The sequence below is a fragment of the Polypterus senegalus genome, chromosome 13 (assembly GCF_016835505.1).
Source record: "Polypterus senegalus isolate Bchr_013 chromosome 13, ASM1683550v1, whole genome shotgun sequence".
Lineage (NCBI taxonomy): Eukaryota > Metazoa > Chordata > Cladistia > Polypteriformes > Polypteridae > Polypterus > Polypterus senegalus.
Window position 1 is genome coordinate 127,920,251 of NC_053166.1, and position 26,444 is coordinate 127,946,694.

Genomic DNA, 26,444 nt, shown 5'->3' on the forward strand with positions numbered 1-26,444 from the left:
AAATAAAAAAAACACAGGAAAAACAAACAACTGCACAAATGTTTTATGTATTTTTGGTAAGTTGGATCCTAACTGTCATGAGGATTTTGGGCTGTTTGAAAAAAGTGACAATGGGAGTGCTGCTGAAGTGTCACCAAGCACAAGTGACAGCAACATTGCCACATAAATATTTAGCCACCATCAAAAACAAGAAAAACACAAGCCTGACTCTACTGTTTGTGGCAATGGCCAGAAAACAGAAGGAATTACCAAAGCAGGCAACCTGTTGCTCTGAACTGTATGGTTTACTCATTTCAAACTAACAGGTGCACAGTGTTCTTACATTTGGTAGTTGTGTATTTTCCACGTTTTATGTATTAAATAAGAGTTGATATTTTTTTAAATAAAAAATAAATAAATAAATAAAAAAAAAAAATCAGTCTACAGTTATAGTTAGGCAACATATTAGCTTCAAAAGAGTTAAAACAGACACTTCCTGGATTGTATAATTATAATGTATAATTGTCCTATTTCTTTAGGCAGGTCCCTGGCTTGTGCCCAGCACTGTTGGTAAAGGCTGTGGTGCATAATATGCCCACAACTGGATTAAATAGCTCTGGATGTGAATAAATGTAATAGTATTGTCACATATTTTTTAATTTGTATGTATGACTAATGTAAAAAAGAGGGGTGTCAGGGACCTCTGGAAATGCGCTAATTCGCAGGATTTAGCTAACAGAAAACGGAGCACAGAAGTCACGGTCAGATGACTGGCGATATGAGACTGTTGAATTCCAGTATTTATATTTATTTAATGAAAATGAAAAAGAAAAAAAAAAAAAACCCAACTGAAACAATAAACAAACAAACATGCTGTAGATAAACCAATATGGCGGAAAGAAAAGTCTGTCGTGAACAGGCAACCACTTCTAGTCGAGGGCGTGACCTCATTAAACTTTCTTACAACCAATATAACACGTTGACACTCTCTGGCACCATTGTAACAAAAATGTATTAAAATGTATTCCCAAACTGTCTTAGTTCATTTTTGGGTTGCCTGGAGGAAAGGGGAAAACAACCATAATTAAAATGGCAAAATGTAAAAACTAGGACAAATGTACATAATAGATTAAGATGAACTCACCCCCAGTATTGTTAGAACTATATACTAGGATATAATCATCAAGCTCACTCACAAAAAATAACTGCTGAAATGGAAAATTACAAACAAAATGGGAATTAAGACAATACTGTAAAAATGGACACAAACTTTTTAATAAATAGATATTTTATTCACCACCATTATTACATAGTTCAGATAACATAAATCAAGATAAAAAGTTTGTGTGCATACTTATTTTTTTAAACATATAAAAATTGTGTTTATCATATTTATTGTAAGAAGTGTGCAAATTAAAGGAGATAACATCCAAGTAGTCCTTACTGTATAATTTGGTCATATAGAATATGTTAAACCCTGAAAATAGTTTTAAAATCATTCTTAACTTAAGGTTCATACATGATTAGAATAAAGTAGTTCATTAGAAGAAGGCAGTTTCATTGTAGCAAAAAGGACAGACATTATGACAAACTGCAATTTGAAGGTTTTGAATCTTGATTCTGTAAGGAAAAAAAAAAAAAACAATTTAATGTTGACCATTATCAGATATAACAAATGAAATGCAATGTAATAACCTTTAGACAACTGAAAATTTCAGGAAACAATTTGTTCTATTTCTGCACCTACTAAATCGGTAGATTTGGAGCTCTAAAAATATAGTATACCAATTTAAATACTTTATTTGTTAGGCATTTATTTGGTCTCCTCAAATAACAAACTATTAAATACTGTTTAGATGAAGTAGATTTAAAACCAACCTGAAACCTAATAAGATAACTCCAGCAGATAGTAAAAATAATAAGTTGAACATGACAAAGTTACTTTAAATATGAGGTCTGGTGTGCAAGACACAAATTTAAAAATGTAAAAGCCCTATTTACATATGATTTTTGACCTACAGTTATAAAGAGTTCCCAGCTGTATATCCAATGATAAGGTCATATGGTGTTTTTATTTTGATATAGATCTTACTAATACAAATAATTATGTGAATTTTTCAAAAAAATTAATAAAAAAGACAAAAGTTTAAGAATAGTTCTCTATAGGATTAATAATGAAATATGTAAAAAAAAAAAAAAAGTACTTTAAAAATAACACTTCTAGCAAGAATTTTGCTGCTTTTTGAGAAGCTTAAAAGGGAATGTGTACAAAGCCAATCTTGAAGTGTGTGTGAAGTTTATCAGTGAAACTTTAGCCTGTACAGAAGTCAAACTGCCGAGACGAGAAAGGCTGAACCTGTCAGATCACCATTTAGTATTATTAATAAATTTCCAAAAATGTCTCCTACAGGTCTCTCTGTAGTATGTAAGGTACATGTAGCACTAGGTTGGAAACTTAACCTAACTCAACATATACCACAAGGGATTTCTCCATTTATATATTTCTGTAACAGGTGTTAATTTAGATATTATAAAATTTAAACAATTTTGGTTAGAGGCACAAGATAGAGGAAAAAAATTGCTGATCTATACATTATTAAAAAAAATAAAAAAAACCCTGCTGTTTTACTTAATTGTATCATTAGTGCTACGAACACCAGTTTGAAAGGCCTTATTATTAGTATTATTAGAAGCAACACACAAAAATCAACAAGTCGTTTCCTTTACAGTTAGGTAGATGGATGCCACAAATGACCATCAATAACACACACAGCGTTTCTCCCTGCTGCTATTTTTTGCCTGATTAGTCATTTATAGATTTTAGTCTATCAATAAAGTGAATTTTGCTCTTCTGAGTTCAATTTATTCTTAAAACAAAACAGTAAAAGTTTTATTTTTGTTTTGTTAAATGGCATATGGTAAATATGTAATAAGTAAGCAAGCTGGGGACCTGGTCCTAATGAAGGAAAATGTAAAGCGTTGATATGGCATTTATTGGCCTGAAGTCTCTAATCTCCTTATATGTGTATACCAAGTTTCAGAGAGCTACTAATTGAATGTGAAGTAAAACTACAACAAAGTCATTGTATTCCTCAGAAATCAAACTCTTAACTGCATATTTTCTTTCAATTCTGTACTAATATTATAGATAATTTTTTGTAAATCCCTTTCATTCAGCAGGACTTACAACCAAAACAAGATAAAACGTTTTTCAATGCCGAGAAAGTACCTACTTCAAATCCTTTATCATGCTATTGACTGGTAACTTTTCTGGATACCTGTTGTCTCTGCTGCTGCCGTGAATATTCTTCTTCGCTAGCAGCCAATGCTTGAGCCAAAGCCAAGTCTTCTTCTTCCTGAGGGCTAAACAATTAAGAGAGAGATAACAAATCTGAAACAGGCGATTAAATGTATAGTGAATATTCTCTAACGGCTCTAAGGATATTAAACTTTTATAAAGGGTACTGTACAACTAGCTATGGAAATAAAAACTCTACTATAATACTAAAGATCAATACAGCTGCATTTTCATTTACAGCACTTTAAATTAAACGAGTAACCTCCTTTAAGCCCAAATGTATTCCTAGCTGAAAAAGCCAGGTAAAGGGGAGAAAAAAAGTCAGTTTTACAGCTCACATGAAACTTGGCCAATTTGTACTTCAGGTAGCTCGCAGAACATGTAGAATAGACAAATATCCATAGATATTAGATGGATTTATGTAATTATTTTTTACTATATTCAGAACAGCTAAACAGTAGCATAATGCAAAATCCAATCAAACTTAAAGAAAAATTTCAATTGATTAGTAAACTCATGTTTTCATCATCAGCTTGGACTGAATCATGCACCAGTTCTAAAGCATATTATGACATTTCTTGTGGTGGAAGACCATTGTTGATTGATGTGTACATCGTGAAAAATATGAGCCTTAAGATGTGTTTTCAGCCCATTTCCTGATAAAATGGAGAACAGCAGCTCCTCTCACTGCTTTATCTGTTTGGGGAGGCCAGTACAGTATGACAACTCGTCCTTTATATTTTGTTAATATTCATTTTTTAGTGTGGCTAAATATTGTGGTAATGAATACAAACATGGGGAAGTGACGGTTTGTGAATCATGAAAATTCCACTGCAAAATTAGAATATTTGCAATGCATGCAATATCAGGTGTAATGCAAATATAGTATAATCATGTCTCTGAATTATGAATGTAGCATATCCATTATTCGGTGAGTTCAGCATATTCATTGTGGGTGGGTTAGGTAGGTAGGTAGGGTGGTGAGTGGCTGAGGGTGGTACCCAGCTGGAACGCCCAGCAGGACCAGAGGAGGTCTTACGTCTCCTCCAGACCACGTGGGGGCGACCCCCTTTATGGCTGTGGGGACCACGGGAACAGAGCTTAGAAGCTCAACCCTATAGAGGCCCGTGGTCACCGCCAGGGGGCGCCCGAATGCCTGAGGAACCCTGGCCCTCAGCACTTCTGCCCACACCTGGCAGTGCTGGTTGAGAAGACCAGGGACACCCGGAATGCTTCCAGGTGCGCAGCCAGTACTTCCTCCACACTGGGGAGTGCCAGCGGAAGATTATCGGGAAGCACCTGGAGCATGTCCAGGTGGGGATAAAAGGGACCACCTCCCTCCATTCGATGGCTGGAGTCGGTTGGAAGAGGACAGAGCTTGGAGGAGAGGAGTGGAGGCAGACCAGAAGAGAGAAGAGGCATTGTGAGGCCTGGACTTTGGGGTGATTGGTGCTGTGGCACTGGGTTGTGTGTGGCATAATTGTAAATAATACTGTAAATAAACGTGCTGTGGTGCATTTAATGATGTCTACCCATCTTTGTCCCGGCTGTTGCCTACAATATATATATTTTAACAACACACACACACACAAATCATAGCCGAAATTATAGGCACCCCTGGAATTTTCTCAGAAAATGCACCATTTCTCCCAGAAATTACAAATGTTTTGGTATACACATGTTTATTTCCTTTATGTGCATTGGAACAACACAAAAAAACAGGAAAGAAAGCCAAATCGGACATCATGTCACACAGAACTCCAAAAATGGGCCAGACAAAATTACTGGCACCTTTTCAAAATTGTGGGTAAAATGTTTTATTTCAAGCATTTGATGCTTGTTTGAACTCACCAGTGTCAAGAAACAGGTGCTGGCAATATAGCAATAACAACTGAAGCCAGTTAAAATTAAGAAAAGTTGACTCAACCTTTAGGTTGTGTGTCTGAGTGTGCCACACTAAGCATGGACAACAGAAAGAAGAGCAGAGAATTGTCTGAACACTTGATAACAAAAATTGTGGAAAAATATAAACAATCTCAAGGCTACAAGTCCATCTCCAGAGATCTTCATGTTCCTTTGTCCACTGTGTGCAACATAATCAAGAAGTTCACAACACATGGCATGGTAGCTAATCTCCCTGGACGTAGACGGAAGAAAAAAACTGATTAAAGACTGCAACGAAGGATAGTCCGAATGGTGGATAAACAGCCCCAATCAGCTTCAAAAAGTATTCAAGCTGTTCTGCAGACTCAGGGTGCAACAGTGTCAGCTTGAACTATCCATCGACATCTGAACGAAATGAAACGCTATGGCAGGAGAGCCAGGAGGACCCCACTGCTGACACAGAAACATAAAAAAGCCATACTGGAGTTTGCCAAAATGTACTTGAGGAAGCCAAAATCCTTCTGGGCGAACGTTTTGTGGACAGATGAGACCAAGGTAGAGCTTTTTGGTAAAGCTCATCATCGTACTGTTTATAAAAAACGGAATGAGGCCTAAAAAGAAAAGAACACAGTACCTACAGTCAAACATGGTGGAGGTTCTAAGATATTTTGGGGATGTTTTGCTGCCTCTGGCACTGGAATCCTTCACTGTGTGCAAGGCATCATGAAATCTGAAGACTACCAAAAGATATTGGGGCGCAATGTAGGACTAAGTGTCAGAAAGCTGGGTCTGCCTCAGAAGTCATGGGTGTTGCAGCAGGACAATGACCCCAAAACATACTTCTAAAAGCACCCAGAAATGGTTGAAGACAAAGCGCTGGAGAGTTCTGAAGTGGCCAGCAATGAGTCCGGATCTAAATATGATTGAACACTTATGGAGAGATCTCAAAATTGCTGTTGGGAGAAGGCGCCCTACAAATCTGAGAGACCATGAGCAGTTTGCAAAAGAAGAGTGGTCGGAAATTCCAGTAGAGAGGTGTAACAAGCTTGTTGATGGTTATAGGAAGTGCTTGATTTCAATTATTTTTTTCCAAAGGCCGTGCAACCAAATATTAAGTTGAGGGTGTCAATAATTTTGTCCAGCCCCAGGTTTTGAGTTTTGTGTGAAATGATGTCAGATTTGGCATTTTGTCTCTGTGTTGTTCCAATGCACATAAAGGAAATAAACAGGTGTATACCAAAACATTTCTAATTGCAACAATTTTCTAGGAGAAATGGTGCATTTTCTGGGAAAATTCCAGGGGTGCCGATAATTTCAGCCATGACTTTGTATGTATGTATAACACACACACCCCAGGCCGGGACGCCCCTTCTGCATATATTCCAGGGGAGCAGCCATGGACTCCTCAGTACCTCACCTGGGACGCTTGGTGGCAGCCTCCCTGGGTTACGTGGGTGCCTCAGTTTCCCGCAGGGCTCCATGGGAGTTTTCCAAAACCCTGTGAGGACCGCCGCCAGGGGGTGCGGTCTGGATCCTGGAGCCTATATGAACACCTCTACAGCCCCACCCGGAAGTGCAATTAGCCACGGTTGATCAAGCACCTGGAGCACTTCCGGAGGGGCTATTAAAAGGGCCGCCATCCACCACTAATAAGCCAGAGTCGGGAGGACGAGGACTAAAAGCTTGAGAAGGAGTGGTGGTAAAGGACAAATAGAGTGTGTTGCAATAGTGCTTTGGGACTGTGTTGGGCTGTGTGGCACAGGGAAGACGTGTCCCACAGCTGAAGATGAATAAAAGTTTGTTCATTTTTATACGTGCCTCCATGTCGGGTCAGGCGCCTATATAGGGTCTTTGTTACTATATATACATATATAAGGTTACTGTTAAGGATTTATTAGTCTGTACATGACTATTATTTTGTTGTGGATAACCCAAAAGCACTTTCAATGAAAAACTGAGATTTTATTTTTTAGCAATTAGGTAACTTCATAATAAACTCTTAGTTCAGTTAACATGAATTGATTTACTCTTTCCAAAATGCTTTAATGTATTTAAAGTGTTTCATAATTTTATTTAATCCTATGCTGCAAAATGAAAAAAATATATATTAACTAATCAGCATTCAATTTTGACATTCAATTAATTTCATTAACTAGTTATACTCAATCCAAGTTTAAAAATGTCACTATAGTTACATGTGGACTCATATTTCAAAAAGAAAAAGTATGGTTTTACCCCAAATATTTACTATGTAATACTTTTCGGGAATGCAAGGAAATGTATATTTGGTTACAATTAATTAGGTGCTAAACAACAAACAAACCAGAAAATTATACCTCAGGGACTGTTGCTGTCTTGAAGTTTCTGCCAAAGACATCTGTAAAGCTCTCTGCAAAGCCTGTTCTTCAGTCTGTACAGAGAAATAAAAAAAAATACAGTTATTACAGTTAATAAGGATGGATATCTGACTTGAGAGCACAGAAGAAAAAGTCAAGCTCTGTCAAATTTAACAATTCATATCAGAAGTACAATTTAAAACACAAAGCAAAGACCAAGTCAAACTTGTGGTGCTGGTGTTTCTAGTCTACTTATGAGTGATCATGCTATGTAAAATAATGTATTCTCCATGTTCTGTTTAGGGGAGGGATCTCAACAAAACAGCCAGTGAACTAACTGTAATAAAGCTTAGGTCATGTGTAAATATGAATGTGAACAATTTAAAATAGTAAATCCAGCTGTACTGCTTTATGACAAGTATCTTTATCTTTCAGAAGTGGTGTAGTTTAAGCTTTTCCTTCTTTGCACATGATAAGCAGTACACCTTTTTGTAAATGAAGCCACTAGAACGCAAACTTCAGCATGTTTAGGATCAGGAAAACTTTTTTTTTTTCACACAGCAGTTTACTTTGTTATATTAGTGAAATATTCAAAATGTTGGACTACAAAAATATAACTAACATTATTTCTCATTAATTCACACTATGAGCTGGTTCAGGGTCAGGGAAGTTTAGCTATGATACTGACAGACCTAGGTCACATGTAAAAATATGGAGTAAGAAAAAAGAAAAAAAACACAACACCACACACACCACTTAAATTATTTTTCATACATTTTGGAAGAACATATGCTGGGAATGTCTAAACCTAAACTGCATTTGTGAATGGACATTTACTTTCCTTCAGGTTCTCTCCCTATTGAATTCAACTATTCATTCAACCTCTCCTTCCTTCCAAGAAAAGCAAGAAACCTCAGATTTTTTTTTTTTGTTTTGTTTAATTACATCTGGTTAAGTCACCCAAGCGTATGAAGAAACTGCAGTTATACCTCCTTTTACAAGCAATTATACCATTTCAGTAATAGTTTATACAGTAACCTTTGGCAACAATGATATATAAGATTATTAAGTGAAATCATTAGATTAACTAGTTTGCTTTTCTTCTGCTTTACAGATATTATGAGATGCAACACCTTCATTTTATGAACTACACCTCAAAACTGTCCTTGCCTAAAGGTGTGTGTGTGTGTGTGTGCACATAAGTGTATCCTGTGAGACAGGCTTTGCCTCTAATGCTGCCTCAAAAGCCACCACATGTCTGCATCCCTAAACTAATTAAGCAGGTTCTGAAAATAAATGGATGATTTATACTGTAAAATAAAGGACTCTTCCACCTTAATAAAATGACAAGTATCTGTGTATGTCCGTCCAGTTGCTATGTCTTTGTTATATGACATTTGGCATGGAGTTTATAAAAGTAGTACTAAATGTTTGTGATGCTCCTTCTGTTGGAATGAATGCATTTTATTACTACATACATTAAAAACACATTCCAATAGATAGTGCACTACAAACGTTAACACTGAAAACACTGATGTCTAAGTTGATTACTGAGATTTCAACCTGTCTTAGACAAGTAGTAAAGCTAGTATTTGAATAAAAGCATAATTTAACAGTGTTTGCAGGATTAGTATATTGGCAATATAGTCTTACATTGCTGACCAAATATAGTAAATCCTTAGTCCCCGTGCAGCCACTTTTCCTACATAAATTAAAATGAACTTGTTTCTTGCCTTGTGTAATACATTCCTCTAGATACAAAGTATATGTTGCTCATGTGTACAAATCAATCACATATTTGGGGCTAAATTTTTGGACAGTATAGTCATATTTTGTAATTCGAAGTAAAAAAAGAAAGCAAAACAAAAGCCATGGGCGGTGAGATAGAACCAAAAAAGTGCCATTCAAGGCATTATTTTACTCTTGCACTATCAAGGAGTTTTCTATAAATGAACAGTCAATTTTATAGAGCACAAATCTCATTTTAAAATGCATGACATCACAGCAATTCAACTGCTAAATATATTCACACTTTTGATTATGTCAAAAGTAACCTAAAGTCAATGGATGGTCCCTTGCAGGCAGACATAAGCATCAGACGGTTACTGTGACACTTTTCACCAGCTTTTCATGGGTTGTTTTTTTTCCCCTTCTTTATTTTCATTTATTTATTTTAATTAAGCTTGGCAACACTACAAAGAAAGGTGTTGGAAATCACACTCTTTAGGTTACTTCACTACTATCTACATTGCTTTAAATAAATAAATAAATAAATGTGTCACAAAATATGTTTTTGTTGTTATTTATTTATTTATTTTTTTTTTCAAATAACAAGTAACTGCGAATATGCCCCGGACATTATACTCGTAAAACAAAGGTCAAATACTCAAAATATTAGTTGGAGCTGCTTTGGGCATTCCATGTCAAAGTACCTAAACTAATACAGCCGTTGCAGCTTACCGTATATCAAACTGGCTTATTCGCCTTGTGATCGTCTTCTCCGATACACCATATTGATCAGCAATCTGTCGTACTTTTAAACAGCATAACAGAAGGTGTTCTATTGACTCAGCTGGAATGTCAAAGGATGGACATCCAGAGCAGGGAACTCTGTCACCTGAACTGGAGTCTAGCAGAGTCCGTTCCACCTGTTCTTCGATAATTTCAAAAATAGTTTAATCTACATCGGAGTCTAAAAGGGCCGCCAACGTTGTAATTTCTTCCGATAAATCTTCAATTCTCTCTCTGAAATACATAATATCTTCGGCAGAATCCATTTCATCGGCAGTAGTAAGTATTTTTCTAATTAATTCTTGTGCTATCGATTCACCAATCAGTAACTAGAGGGCATGTTAGAGCCCATCCTCTCAACTTTGATGAGTGAAAGTGACAGTTTTATTTCAAGTCGTATTTCCCGACGGTTTGCAGGAATGTTACGGACAAAATGAAATAAATAAATAAGCAACAAAAAACATATTTCGTGACACATTTATTTATTTATGCTCTCATTTCATGACACATTTATTTATGCTCACATTTCACAGTACTTTTCTTTATTTACGCATTTATTTATTTATTTCATTTTGTCCAAAATATTCCTCCATACATACCAGCCCAAATGAGGCATACCAGTAAATCAAACGTACACACTTTCCTATTGGATGTGGAAGGAGGGAAGGAGAACCGAAAGATCCACAGAAGCACACAGGGAAGAAATACAAGACTACAATCAAATCTTAACTGTTTTCTGAACTTCTTAATTTTATATATTTTAACCTTTAAAAAAAATGAAGTATGGATTATCCCAAACTACCATATTTACCAAACTAAGCATCAGAAAAATGTACTTACCAATCCAGCCTGCATAGAGGTTGATGGAGGGATTACTCTTTGCTGTGGTGGTGCCGACACCTTAGACACATTCGTTCGGTGAGTGCTAAAAACAACCAGTGTTCAATATTAATTGATATTAGAACCACTTTGTTATAGAGATGTTGCATCGCTATTCATACAAAATGCTAGTTGGCAGTGACCCAAGTTTACAGGCTATATGATTTGATTCACAGTTTAATTCACAGTTTTGTAACTGAAGAGCTACCGGTACTTAAAAGGAGATTAAACTGTAGGTAGTAACACCTTAAATATAAAATTAACAAAAAACAAAACACTCTGGGAGAAAAACCACCTTCTACAGTTATTTTAAGAACACTTTCTTTTTTTAAAAAAAGAATATGAATGAACTAACTTTGATTATACACATTTTTAATAAAAACAAAACTTTTACCTGCTTTGTTGTGAACTTGCATTCCCACTCAAGCCATTTGGAACGGACCTAGAGAATGGTTTACTAGATGAAGCTGTAGCAGATGTTGAGTTTGCTCCTTGGGATCTCATTAAAGCAGCATTCCTAAAAACATCCATATCATTAAAACAGTATTCCACTTTACTGAGGTGTAGAATAACAACCACATCACTGATCGTATAAGGAGTTGCAAGACTCCCTTATGTACCATTAGCCAAGTCTCAGCGATTACACTCCAAGTGAACACATAAGTGCCAAATCTACTAAGCTTCTTTCTCAAATATGTTCTAGAGAATACTGTATAAAACCAATAAGAGGCTTCTACAGCAGAGTGAAAAAAAATATAAATTTCCTCATAAAATAAAAATTGCAGATTTACTATTAAATATATTTAATAAATGATTAGACCAACACTGATATTAAACATAGATAAAACAGAAAAATTGTCAAAACAATTTTGAAAAATTATTAAGTATTAGCTGTCCAGAAGTGATTTATTGACAGTAGTGATTTATTGAAGTGCCTGGAGCATGGGAAAGGTGCTATATAAATAAAATGAATTATTATTATTATTAGTCAATAAAAATGTGTTGTTGGATACATGTTATCTATCTTAAATTTCAAAAAGCTATTGAAATGGTTTTCTTGAGAGAATAATGAAAATTACGGCTGGCAGGGTTGTAGGCAACAGAGTGTATAAGGTGAATTCACATGCTGGGTTCACTGTAATCAGTGCTGCAGGACAATTCAATATTTTCTATATATAAGCTCTAAACACAATTATAATAATTATGTGGAAAATGATACATTGAAAATATCACACTTAAATAAAAATAACAATTACAATTACACTAAGTAAGCTAGAGAAATAAATATATAAATGAAAAGAATCTTAGAGGAGCACTGTCTGCAAAAAAAAAAAAAAGAAGTTGCTAGATGGACTCTGTGTCCCCAAATTAGAAAAGAGACTAGATTAACTTTTTGTCTACAAGGGTTCATCCATCTGTGAATGGGTAGTTGGATTTTACTCTTAAAGTTTACTCTCAACAAGCTCTAAGATGTGCCACTTTCTTGGAGTAAAATATTATTATTATTATTATTAATACTTCAATTTTAAAGTAATGGTTTAAATCTTGCTTATTTAAATAAACAATTCCATCATATCACCCATTAATCTCGATTTTCTTAAACTGAAAGAATTAACTCCTTAAAATAGTTTTTCTTAGCTGTTTCCATCAGTTCCCAGATACATCTGGTGCCTCTTAGCTAGACTTTGTCAAAGTGCTCCTAAAACATTTCTGAAATATGGAGACCAAACCTACTCAGGATTCAGGATGTGAACTCACAAGTTCAGAAAAAAAAAAAAAGACATTTTGAGCACAGCTGCAACATTTTTATCCTAGATTATGTTGTTATTTCCTACAATAATTCCACAATACAATAATCAACTTCACTCAGTGCTGTTGGATAAATGTTATCTAGTCCTAGAAATCAGTGACTCTACATAGGTTAGCATAGTTTAGCATGAAAAAGATGAACAGGAAGTTTTTGCTATTTTTCTTATCTCAGTAATGTTTTTCCGCAGCTGTTCTTGATGCACTTCATGCTGAACATTCTTGCACTGCTAAGATGCATTTTAAGCAATCTCTGTCAGCTGGAGAATCTGACAGACATTAGAGAGATGCAAAAGGCCACAAACATCCAATTTCAGACAGCAATGCTTTTTATGGCATCTAACTACTGCTGTTCTGGGCTAAGTTCACAGTTCATCCACTACTGCTTGCAGGCTGCATATGAACATTTTATAGAAGCATTACACAAAGAGAATAGAAGTGAAGCTGACAGAGTAGTGTCAATGTCTATTACGAAAATGCATTCAATGTTTACCAAAAACCACAAAAGGATGCCATTTATGGATGTCTAACACAATATTATTTTTTAGCCATGAACATTATCTAACAATATGGCACAGTTGTCATGATAGTAATAGCACACAAGGACCTATAACATTTTTGATCTTGGCAATTAATTAGTACTCAAGATGCCTGCAAGAAACATAAATCAACCTTTCACTCCTACAACATAAGAACGATGCTTAAGTAAAAGCAAAAAACAAAACAAAACAAAACAAAAAGGCTCACAAGAAAATCGAGCACAGGGAACCCCTGAGAAGACGCACAGTCAAGACTCCTGCCCCACTGATGGCTAACAAATAAGTTATGTTGGTACTATTATTAATTAATTAAAACGGTGTTCAACATATTTTTCTTGTTTAACATTAATGTAATATAAGAAATTAATGAATGAAATACCAGCCTCAATTATTGCTTCAAATTACTGCCCTTTCTCCCACTTGATTTTTGAAGCTAGGCAATTTAAAGAAAACTCTCGATACCTAGTGATAAAATATACATACTCACATGACAATAGTTGAAAATCATAATGAAGCAGAAAGCTTACCCTGTCTTAGAAAGGGGGTGACCATCTGTTTTGCAATCATGGTCATTAGGATGTCTGTGTTTCAAGCAGAAGTTCATATGGCACTGAGAACAGGTCACTTTAATCATTTCTTTTTGCTTACAACCCACTTGGGAACATTTATTAACAAAAATCTACAGGACAGAAAACAAGAAAAGCAAAAAGAAACCTGAATAAGATTATTTTCTAATCTAACCAAATAAATATTAAACTGTAGTAACTGAAGAAGCACACCTTTCTTTTCCTTTGAGCGGGATCTGACCTGCAGTCTCTATCAATGTGTTCTCCCACCTTTATATCTGGCATTTCCCCTCTTTTAATAGGAACTGGAGTGTTACAGAGCGGGCATACAGGGACCTGGATATCCTGGGAAACATAATGTAATTCATAATTCAGTTTTATTTAAAACTGAAATGATAGGAACTAATAAACTTAACGTTAACTTAAAATCATGATAATCGTATGTGATTTGCATCAAGATAGCTAACCTTTTTATATGCAGAAGCACAACTGTGATGCACATAGGTAATGTGATCTTTACAGAAAATCTCTTCACAGGCATCACACTTCATTGGAAGAAAATCTGAAGGACACAGTAGCAAAAAATGTGAATACAACTGCATATGTATAGCAATTAAAATTTTAAGAGTAAGCAATCATGGCATTAGTAACCTAAAACAACTCACCCAAACGTCTGCATGTCTTTTCAGAGCAGTGCTTTCCCAGATCTGGAAATTCCATGTTGAAACAGTTTTCCTAACAGATGTGAAAACACCTAAAAACAAGGTGATTTCAGAATAAATAAACAGAATACAATTTACCTTACAATATAATCTAATACATATAAAAATAGACGTATTTAGAAGCTTCTTGAGAAAACCTGCTACATCAACATGGGCACTAAGAACTTCTAATCTGCAATTACGAGAAAAAATAGCACAAAAATCCTTGAAAACACCATTTACTTTAAGCATTAATGTTACATAACCTCTTATAGAGACAAATGAATATAGAAACAAGGGAAAAAATTAAATACAGTACTGAATGTAAGTTATAGCTGAAATGAGACAACTCAATCTGCATGAGTATTTTCCATCTCAATATACCTTTTTAATTATATGATAACCTTGTTTACAGTCTGCAAGTACAAAATTATGTTTATAAATTTTCAGAACTTGGTCAATTGAGCACAAGGGAGCACTGCCCTTTTTGCTAACCTTGGATACAAGGTATGAATCAACCCAGGACAAAAGATGCCAGAACACACACACCCCAACATAATTCAAATAGAAATTAATTCAGCAGTATGTGTTTAAACAACAATTTGTAATGCATTTGTTACATTTCATGTCCTCTACTTTTAAGTGTTAAAATTTCTAATGGAAAAATGGTCTGAAATATTATAAAGGTTACTATTTATATCACAGATTTTTAAAATATCTTACACTTTTTTGTTGTTTAAAATGTGTGGAGGCCATAAGGAATCCCTCATTTCTCATTGTAAAAAAAACATTCATTTGGGAACAAGTCATGGCCTTTATTTATTTTTTTACACTTTACCAGTAAAGGACCCGGTTGAGTTTACTGCAATACTACCTTCGAAGGCAAGGTTCTGTGAAGTCATGCATAAAACAATAAAAGATTTCTTAGGCTAAATCTGCCTCCTCAAAAATAGTATGGATTGCATCCCTGTTTAATTTGATTTGTCCACATTTATTTTATTTACATGTGAGAGTTTCCAGACAACTTCGTCCCTTTTTCTGACCGGTTTTGCAATTCAAGATATGCGAATAAAATGAACCTTGTCATAAAGTGGTAACAATTTGTCTTGAGCACTCGCCGAGAGTAATGCTACCACTATATCTGTCCTAGCTAAAGGCAGATGATAAAAGGTTAGGCCAATATCACACCTTAATACTTTTCCGTATCACCTTTATTCATATAAAACAACCCCCAAATATCAATACATTTATAGGTTACTACCACCAATAAACCATATTTATACTTGCAGTCCATCAAAATAAACAACAAAATAGAAAAACAATCCCCTACACATAGATCACCCCACTCGAATATAAGTAACCCTTGATTTGCAGCCACACACATATACATGTATCTACCCATAAACCGTTTTCACCCCTTCAATTCCTGTTCCAGAGGTAATAAATAGATCCCAGGTAGTCCCCTGTCATACTCCCGCCACGGCGAGCTGATGAGGAGTCCTGAAAATAGCGGACTACACAACCTATCTCCTCTTCGTCATAAAAGACATACAGTCATACTTGCGCCATGATTAATGTAATAGTAAGTCCGTTTGTAGCTCACCCGAGTCCGTCGGTAATAGCGGAACGATCGTTTTCAGGTATTAAACAGAAGACCATCCACCTTCAGACAGGACTGAATAGGAGCTCCTAGGCTTTTCCCATGGCCAGAGCAAAAGCTGATCTGCCTTTTCTTTTATCCAATGTTCTTCCTTCTTTCTCTTTCTCCTTCTCCTTCTCCTTCTCCTTCTCCTTCTCCTTCTTCTTTCTCAAAGACGGCGCTTTATGCTAATGAATCCCGAACCAACCGGAAGTTCCACCTCTGGGGTACGCTGTCAATCTCTGTCAGAAGTAATTCCCCAACAACCGATCGACAGCAGAACACATTATCTTTATGTGGCAGCGCTACATAGATCCCCACCCCCAGTCGGCGGCACGGCGGGTCCAAAGTAGGGCTTGATATTGGCCACATGTATTGTTTCCACTATGGCATCTACACCACTACCCCTTTGTATGCGGAAATTAACCGGTCCTAATCGCTTTATTATTCTTACTGGACCCCCACTTGGGCTAGCTTAGCAGCAAATCTGTTGACAGCACTGGAGAGTGGGTGTGTCCTAACCCAAACCAAGTCCCCGACAGCAAAGGGTACCCGCCGTCGTGCATTATAATACTTAGCCTGTCTGGATGTAGCACTCACTAACCTCCGTTGTACTTGCTGCTTTAATTTTTCGAGGATCTGAATTGTATTGTATGTCTTTGAATCTGGGAGAGGTGCTGGGGTGATAAGACGATCCAGGGGACTTTTGAGTTGTCGTCCGATAGCCACCCGAGCAGGGGTTTCACCAGTGGCCTCATGCACCGCTGTGTTGATAGCAAATCTGAGCTCCGCAGCCACTTATCCCAATCTTGGTGTCGTTCACCCACATAGGAGGCTACCATAGTCTTCAAAGTCCTATTCACTCTTTCCGTTAAATTCGTCTGCGGGTGGTAAGCCGTGGTAAGTTTCTGTTTGATACCCCACGCTGTATATAGTTCCTGAAGCATAGAGCTAGTAAATTGTGGGCCCCTGTCAGACACAATATACTTTGGGACCCCCCAGCGGGTGAAAATCTCATCTTTGAGCGTAGAACAGATCTTTGGAACCTTGGCGTCCCGGAGAGCAAAGAGTTCTACCCATTTTGAAAAATAGTCCACTACCACCATTAGCACTGTCTTTTGGGCTTTGGATGAAGGTAAAGGCCCCATTAAATCAACTCCCAGCATTTCACCGGTTCAGATGTAATCGTGGATTGGAGAAATCCTACTGGCTTACCAGGGGTTCTTCAATTGTTGACAGATTTTACATGATTTCACATGGCTCCAACGTCCCTTGAATGGTGGGCCACCATGCTACTTCCAGAATCTTCATCAAAGTCTTCATTGCCCAAGATGCCCACCAAAAGGACTGTCGTGGTAATAATTAAGGAAGTTGGGTACATATTCTTCCGGGACCACTAACTGGCATTTGGATCCTCCGAGACTGGTCGGCACCACCGGAAAAGGACACCCTGGATGTCCTTGAAATGTATGCGATCCGTCCCATCTCATTAGAATCTTTGCCAACCTTCTGGCACCCAGGACAGTTGGTTTGTGCTTGAGCTAGGTCCTGCATACTTAAAGGTAGATCTGTCCATTGAGTATGAGTAGTTACCATACATATATCCCCGGACATCCAATAACTCCGGGACAGCGATCCGGGACAATGTTATTGCAGCCCTTCTGATAAAATACCTTGAAACTGAAAGCTTGGAGGCAAAACCCATCTGGTCAGTCGAGATGACGTCTTGGTTGATTAAAAGCCCAAGTCAGTGCATTATGATCTGTGAAGACCTCGAATTCCACCCCTTCTAGGAAGTGGCCATTTTTCCACGCCCAGACAACGCTCCAAGCCCGATGTTGCTGGCATCTGTATGAACTTGAAATGTGAGCTGAACATCTGGTTGGGCCAGGATGGGTGGAGATTGGAGGGCCCCCTTTAATTGTTCCACTGCATCCTGACATTGCTCTGTCCATTCCCATGGAACACCCTTCTTCTGCAAGTGATGCAAAGGTGCAGCTATGTCGCCAATCGAGGGATAAATTTGTGGTACCACCCAACAAGACCAAGAAACCTCTGTAGACTTTTAATATCGGTGGGGTAGGATAGTTCTGAATTGCTACCACCTTTTCAGGGTCTACTTCAACCCCTTTTCCGATACCACATGGCCCAAGAATTTAATCTGGTGTTGAAGGAAACAGCACTTCTCCACATTTAGTGTCAGATGTGCCTGCTGCAGCCTCTGGAAGACTACCTCTAGATGTTGCAGATGCGTTGCAGTGCTGGGGAGAACACCACTATATCATCAATATATACATAGCAGATTTTCCCAATTAACCCCTTGAGAACTTGCTCCATCAGACGCTGGAAACTAGCCCCAGCATTCTTTAGCCCGAATGGCATGGCTCTGAATTGGAATAATCCCTCGGGGGTAATTACGGCTGTCTTTGGTTTGCTATATTCCTCCATCTGCACCTGCCAATACCCACAGCGGAGGTCCAGGGTGCTAAAGATGTTTGCCCCATGCAGACTTTCCAAGATTTCTTGAACTAGGGGCATCGGATAAGCATCATGATGGGTTTTTGCATTTAATCCCCTGTAGTCTACACAGAAACGATATGTCCCATCCCGTTTTTTGACAAGGACTACCGGAGAGGCCCATGGTGAAGTAGACGGTTCTAGGACACCATCCTGCAACATCTTGTCCAAATGTGCTCTTATAATCTCCCTCTTCTGGGGGGATACTCTGTATGCCCGATGACGAACTGGGATCTCATCTTTAGTCCTTATAACATGAGTTATTATATGTCAAACCCAGTTTTTGTCCACACCTCTGACCATCGACATAACAGAGGCTGCACCTCCATGGGTTGTTCCAGAACGCTTGCCAGTGAGTTGGTTTTGGAGGTCATTACCTCAGCAGCATAAAAATTGAGACTAAACCATCCCAAATCTTCGCGCGCCTTGGATAAGAAAGGCCTCATTTCACCCCCATCTATAGAGTAGCTTCTCAAATGCAGATGGATAGACATCCGGATGGAGGTAGTAAAATCCAAACCAAGGAGCAATGGAATGGTCAAGTGCTTGTCCTCCAGAACATAGACTTCAGCCTGCCATTGGGTCAAATCCATGTGGAATGGTAACGAAACCCTACCCACGGCCACATGCTTGGTGCCATCAGCCAAAATAAATTTGACGGAGGTTGCTGTTTCGAGGTTTTCCCCTGGTAGTGCCATTCTTTTCCACAAGCTTTTCTTCATTAAAGTGAAGTGGCTCCCAGTATCCACGACTGCATCTATGTGTAATCCCCTCACCTGAGTCGAGACCACCAGAAGAGAAGTCTGAACCTGGACCACCGAGACCCCCACTTCAGTTAGGCTGCTTCGTTTTTTAGGTGCTTGGACTGAACTTCCTTTTTGTAGTCTGCACTTTATTCCAGTATTCTTTGGAAGCAGCCCAGTCTCGTTCCACAAGAGAACCCACCTTCACCAGCTGTTCCACCGAGGTCACTACTCCCCTCAATCCTCCAGCCAAGCGTGGATTGCATGCGTTTAATATACGGCATACCAGCTCTTCCTCTGCCATGTCAGGTTGCCACTTCAAACACAGAGCCCGATAATCGTAAGCAAAATCTCTTATGGACTGTGTAGGGCTTGTACCATAGACCGGAGACGCTCTTCAAGTTCCATCTTATATCCGGAAGGCAGGAAAGCATTAAGGAATTCCTGTTTAAAAGAAATCCAGTCAGTAATTTTGTGTCGGGCAGCTTGCCACCAGCTTCTACCTGGACCTTGTAAAGAGGTATTTATCACCCCCATAAGCTCTTCATTGCCCAGCGTGTAGCAGCCACAAAAGCTTCCCACGCTCCAAAAGTCAATTACATCCTCTGAAGTATAGTCCGTTTTAAACTTGGGAAATTCCAAGCGAAGCGCCGGCACATGAGGAAGCGTATGAGATTGATAAACGCGCGATGCTCCTCCCGGCGTTGACTGTGCAGCCGGCATTTTAATCGCGGAAATACTTTTCCGTATCTCTTTACGCAGTTCCTCCTTCCACTGGCGATCTCGCCGCTGTAAACACTGCACAATCTCTCTCTCCATAGCCGCTAGCTGGGCAGTGAAGTTGTCTTTAAGCTCTGCGATCGCTGTATCCACATAGACGGAGCCCCTCTTCCCGGATATTGTACTTTCCGCCACAGAGGTTATTCTTTCGTCCAGCGCATCAAGGCGTTCGGAAACCGCCCGAGTAACAGCGGGTTGCCATCGACGTCTTCCTCGTCCGGTGCGGGTGGATCTTCCAGATACATGGACTGTAACAGACTAGATAGATCATGGGTTCCTGCAGGAGTCCTGACGGTGACGTGGCGGCTTCGGCTACCGGATCCCCACGCGATACATTGGACTGGCATCCTCCAACTCTAGCGGCATCAAGACACACTCATAGTGACTCAGAGTAAATTTAGACAAAATACGGGGAATACAAAGACGTATATGTTCCTAATCCTCAGAGAGGGCACCAACTGTAACAATTTGTCTTGAGCACTCGCCCGAGTAATGCTACCACTATATCTGTCCTAGCTAAAGGCAGATGATAAAAGGTTAGGCCAATATCACACCTTAATACTTTTCCCGTATCACCTTTATTCATATAAAACAACCCCCCAAATATCAATACATTTATAGGTTACTACCACCAATAAACCATATTTATACTTGCAGTCCATCAAAATAAACAACAAAATAGAAAAACAATCCCCTACACATAGATCACCCCACTCGAATATAAGTAACCCTTGATTTGCAGCGCCACACACATATACATGTATCTACCCATAAACCGTTTCACCCCTTCAATTCCTGTTCCAGAGGTAATAAATAGATCCGCAGGTAGTCCCCTGTCATACTCCCGCTACGGCCGGCGAGCTGATGAGGAGTCCTGAAAATAGCGGACTACACAACCTATCTCCTCTTCGTCATAAAAGACATACAGTCATACTTGCGCCATGATTAATGTAATAGTAAGTCCGTTTTGTAGCTCACCCGAGTCCCGGTAATAGAGGAACGATCGTTTTCAGGTATTAAACAGAAGACCATCCACCTTCAGACAGGACTGAATAGGAGCTCCTAGGCTTTTCCCATGGCCAGAGCAAAAGCTGATCTGCCTTTTCTTTTATCCAATGTTCTTCCTTCTTTCTCTTTCTCCTTCTCCTTCTCCTTCTTCTTCCTCTTTCTCAAAGACGCGCTTTATGCTAATGAATCCCGAACCAACCGGAAGTTCCACCTCTGGGGTACCGCTGTCAATCTCTGTCAGAAGTAATTCCCCCAACAACCGATCGACAGCAGAACACATTATCTTTATGTGGCAGCTACAAAGTGTTTTTTCCCCCAGCTGGTGGTGGTTTGGGGTGGTCAGATTCCACACACATTTTAATAATATTACTGTATTTTTTTATTAAAGATTAAAATGTGTGCAGCATAGGTAAGGGCACTGTAGACCCAGCACCCATAATTACTGGTTGAATTCTGGCTAAGTTTACGAAAAGATGGAAATTGCAAGCTCCTCTTTTCCCCTTGTTTCCTAACCCAGAATAGAAGTATAAAGGTGCAATAAGTGCACTGGAGAGACAACAGCAAGACAACCCCCAAAAGGGGAATGGTTTTGCCTGTGGCAAATACAAACTATCTCCTTATCCTTCCTGATTGATTCTTCTCTAGTTTTGGGTTTTGCTAGTGTACTTGTCACTACTGGTAGCATGAGGTGACACCTGCGGCAAGTTCAGGTTGCATAGGTAATCCAACTCCTCCAGGATGGCACGTCCATACATGCTGTTGAAATTAATAATAATAATACATTTTATTTATATAGCACCTTTCCCATGCTCAAGGTTGCTATGTCTCCCAGTAAAATCTCAAGAGCATGGAGGAATTACTACGGGCTCATGTATAAATGGTGCATATACACAAAAATGTGTATGCAATGTCCATGCTCACTTCAAGATGTACAAAAATTAAACTTGGCAAAAAGCCAAGCACATTTTCATAGCCATCTCGCACCATGCATACGCACTTTTCTGTTCAGTTTTGCAAACAGGCGGCACCTAGCGTCAAAGCAATGCTATAGATTCTGTGTTGTTTCCCTTCTTTTTCATATTCACATCCTTGACACAGGCTTTATCAGATGCACTTAAATTAACTGCATATCATTTACAAATTTAATTCACTTGATTGTAATGATTCTGTAAGAATATAATGGTACACGGAATGGCCAAACTATTCCAACTACCATATCTGCTTTTGCGTTACAACGCAAATGAAAGAATTACAGTAGAAGAGAGCGCATATTTATAGATGATGACGACTGGTTTCTAAGTCAATTTCAATTTCCAAGAGCTATCCTCTTGAAGCAGTGTGCTGAACTGGTGCCGGCTTTACAAATGCAGTCTTTGAGCAATTCAGCTCTAATTCTGCAGATTCTGTCCACCCTCAGATTTTTAATCACAGGAGCTTTGCAATGTGATCTTGCTGACCAATCTGGTATTTCACAATCATCACTGAGTTACGCCATGCCAGCTGTATAGAATGGTATTATCCTCTTGTCGTCCAGATATATAAGATTTCCTTACACTTTGGTTGAACTGAGAAACATCAAAACACAATTTGCAGCAATGTCCAGTTTTACAAATATAATCAAAGTGGTCAGCAGCATGCACATTACTATTGCAATAGCACTGGACAAGTTACATCAGCCAGGGATGATTAACCAAAAGAATGAGCTGACAATGCATCAACTATAGCAGGAGAGCCTATAAAAATGGCAACTCCACACAGTTGTTAGTGCTTTTTCCAACTAATGTGGCAATGAGCAAGCAGTACTTTTAAGGACAGCGAGAGTCACCTCAAACAGCAGAGAATCTATCCGTTGTGGTGCTTGGTGCCAACGCTACACTATAAAGGTGCCTTCAGAAAATGAATTTTCTTATATAAATAGAAAGCATGTGCTGCTCAAATAGTACACAGAAAGTGTGTCATATTGTGCAAGCATGTAGTGTGCTTCATAATGTGGCACACAATAATGGTTTACCCGTACCTGAAGAAAGTATGCAGTATGATGAACCTTACCCTGATCTACCAAATTATTAGCTAAATTGAACAGTGTAACATCATTCAAATGTAAATAGCAGAATATAAAAATAGGTAATCAGATGCCGCATTTACTTTTTAACCAGCTCACTCCATTTGTGGTCAATATCACATAGTACAGTCATTACATTCCTTATTTCATTGGCCACATTTCTTATAGTATCTACTATTGCATTTTGCGACTCCAGGACAGTGTCCGTCAGCACACAGCCAGATGGTCACCCAGTGGTTTCCAAGGCAGAAGTGTGTGTGCAGCCAGCGCCAAAAAATGAGCTAGGCACACCGTGTGGATTCACATACTCGGCATGGGGGTCAGCTATTGTAATATGGTCTGAAACAGAATAAACAGATGATGGGCCTTTTCATGTCGACTTTGATATCTGACCACTTTTTTATTTCAGGCACCGTGTAACTTTCTGAACTTAAACTTTTGAGTGTCTCTGTCATGCTTCATCAATCCATCACTTTCCTTTTGTTGCTTATACCACGATTTAAGCAAACAAATAGCATGTTTTTCCATGTTTCCACTTCACATTCACTAAAATTCTTCTTCCCCCATGTGCTTTTGCCATCATCTTTTAACAAAACACTGAACGGAAGGGGCTATTTATATTGATTTGCATATTGAAATATTTGAAATTCTGAAATAAGTGAGTCGGAGTGGGGCCGTACGCCCATGCAAGTGTGTTAAATGTCCCATTCATTGGGATTTATAAAGGGGAAGTGCATGGAACTTGGCATATGCACAGTTTTATGGATCTGAATTTTTTTGTGTACACACATTTCCAGTTTTGTCCATACATCATGTTTTAGTGTGATTTCTACACAGAGTTTATACATGAGGACCTAGACGGGCCATTACACAAGGTCCACTGAACAGGGCCACAGAAGGGCATCAACCCAAGCAGCGGGGCCAATACCTGCTTCTTTATGCAAGGAAGAACAGGAGGAGCACTGCCAGAGCCCTACAAAATGACCTACAGCTGGCTACTGGTGAGCATGTGTCTGAAAAAACTGTCAGAAACAGAGTCCCTGAGGGTGACATGAGGGCCCGACATCCTCAAGTGGCTTTGTGCTCACAGCCCATCACTGTACAGCTTAATTGGCATTTGCCAAAGAATACCACAATTGGCAGCTATACCACTGGCACCCCATTCTCTTCGCATGGGAGAGAAGATTCACACTGAGCACCTGGGACAGATGTAAAAGACTCTGGAGACACCATGTTGAATGTTATGCAGCCTGCATATAGCATGACTGGTTTGGCGGTGGGTCGGTGATGATCTAGGGAGACATATCCTTGGAGGTTTGTACAGACCTCTACATGCTACACAATGGTACCTACACTGCTGTTAGGTACCTCAGAGCCACTGTCAGATCTTACACTGATGCAGTGGGCCCTGGGTTCCTCCTGATGCAGGACAATGCCTGGATAATGAAGACAATGATGCCATTGACTGGCCTGTATGTTGCTCAGATTTGAATGCAATCGAGAACCTCTAGGACGTTATGTATTGGTTCATCTGACACTGCCAAGTAGTGCCTCAGACAGTTCAGGAGCTCTCCGATGTCCCGATCAAAGTCTGGGAAGAGATCACCCAGGACACCATCCACCATTTCATCAGGAGCATGCCCAGACGTTTTGGGGCATACACACTGCTGAGTTACATTAGCAGTTTCTGTAATTAAGTTCACGCAAGTTAGATCGGCCTGCTATTTCAATTTTTAACTTTGATTTTCAGTTGTGATGTTGAGTCTAGACTATGGTGGGTTGGTGATTATGGTTTCTATTGACTGTGGTCATATCATTTTACTTTCAATGAATTACACAGTTTTACTCAGTAAAGATTTTCCACTTGAATATTTTGTTCACTGAGATCCGATGTGTGATTTAAGTGTTCCCTAGTACAGTGGTGACCGTAGAACCTTAGTGACTACTAAAATTTATGTTTTTTTTTTTAGAAAAATTAAGTGGACAGGACTGGCGAGCTTTGTTGCGCTTAATTGCCTGTTCTCGCCATTGATTGTTCTAATGTTCTAAAAACTCCAATATATTTTTTTTTATCCATTTTAGCATCTTAACTTGAAAGTAAAAAAAGTTAAAAAAATACACATACTGAAATAAAGAGAACAGTCAGTATTGCATAACATGCCAAACAATTCTAAACTTATAGTAAGTTGACTAATGTAGTTAATACTTTCATCAGCATTTCTAACAGCAGTCTTTCCCTGTTTTTTTGTGGTCAACACATTTTTGCTGAATCACTGCCGCTGTCTGGCCAGGTGTGAGGTAAAGCTTTGTCATGTTTACCATGATGACATGTACCTGTAATAACACTGCACTTGAGATATTTTACTTACCGTTTAAAGGGTATTAAAAACTGGTAGGAGAAGACGAACAGTGAGAAGTGTCAACATTCAGTTTTAACATCAAGGTGTACAGTACATGCGGAAACCGAAACTCCAGTTCAGTACGTGATCTAAGGCGAAAACGACAAGTTTTCAATAAAGTATATATCGAATAACGCTATACTGTATTAGAAAATGAATCGCAATGATAAGTAATTTGTTTTGGTACCCAAAAAGAAGGGATGATTATCAAAGTGTGCGATCACCTTCGAAACAAGCACAGATTAACTGATTTAGCAAACTTGACAGATGAAAACAGAAGCGCGAAACACAAAGCTGAATGTTTTGTCCATCAACAAATCCAAAACCAGCCCGCCAGGACTTCAATAGCACTATGGTGATCATATTCGAGTTATTTTTCTAAAAGGGACAAGTCAACGAACTAAATTTGTATAGTGCGGTAAATAAACAATTTTCAGTAGTCCTGTTAAGGACAGTATAATAACTATAATTTACAAACTGGTTGTTCACTTACACTAGACTTTATTATTGTCCCACAGAAGACTTACAAAATCGCGTTAAGCCTTTCTTACGCAAATACACAAACACTTTAAACAGCTATATCAGGCAATAAACCAAAGATCGTACTTACCCAGACTATCAAATATATTCGCTACCAGATATCTTGTTTAAAACAAGGCTGCCAATTTTGCTGCGCCAAATACAATGACTGCGAAGAAAAAGTAGCGTTTAAATTGCTAAATCATTCAAATCTCGAGTCATCAGCTTTTGAAGCAGCTTTTCCTTTTCTCCTCCCCCTTCTCCTCCCGTGTTGACGC

General features: G+C 38.6%; 1 protein-coding gene across 4 annotated transcripts; it reads right to left on the reverse strand.

The window, feature by feature from the left end:
• Nucleotides 1-1,249: 1,249 nt before the first annotated feature.
• On the reverse strand, nucleotides 1,250-26,444 carry zfand2a (zinc finger, AN1-type domain 2A). Of its 4 annotated transcripts, none has more exons than XM_039775104.1 (11): nucleotides 26,258-26,439; nucleotides 25,618-25,736; nucleotides 14,464-14,552; nucleotides 14,266-14,360; nucleotides 14,012-14,143; nucleotides 13,760-13,911; nucleotides 11,282-11,404; nucleotides 10,849-10,933; nucleotides 7,498-7,571; nucleotides 3,258-3,342; nucleotides 1,250-1,599 (listed from the first exon to the last, which is right to left on the reverse strand). In XM_039775104.1, exons 3-11 carry the CDS (start codon nucleotides 14,516-14,518, stop codon nucleotides 1,561-1,563), a joined length of 840 nt encoding a protein of 279 aa, XP_039631038.1. In that variant the 5' UTR covers nucleotides 14,519-14,552; nucleotides 25,618-25,736; nucleotides 26,258-26,439; the 3' UTR covers nucleotides 1,250-1,560. The 4 variants fall into 4 exon arrangements, with proteins under 4 accessions (XP_039631038.1, XP_039631040.1, XP_039631039.1 ...); XM_039775106.1 differs by having other exon boundaries at nucleotides 3,213-3,342; XM_039775105.1 differs by lacking the exon at nucleotides 25,618-25,736.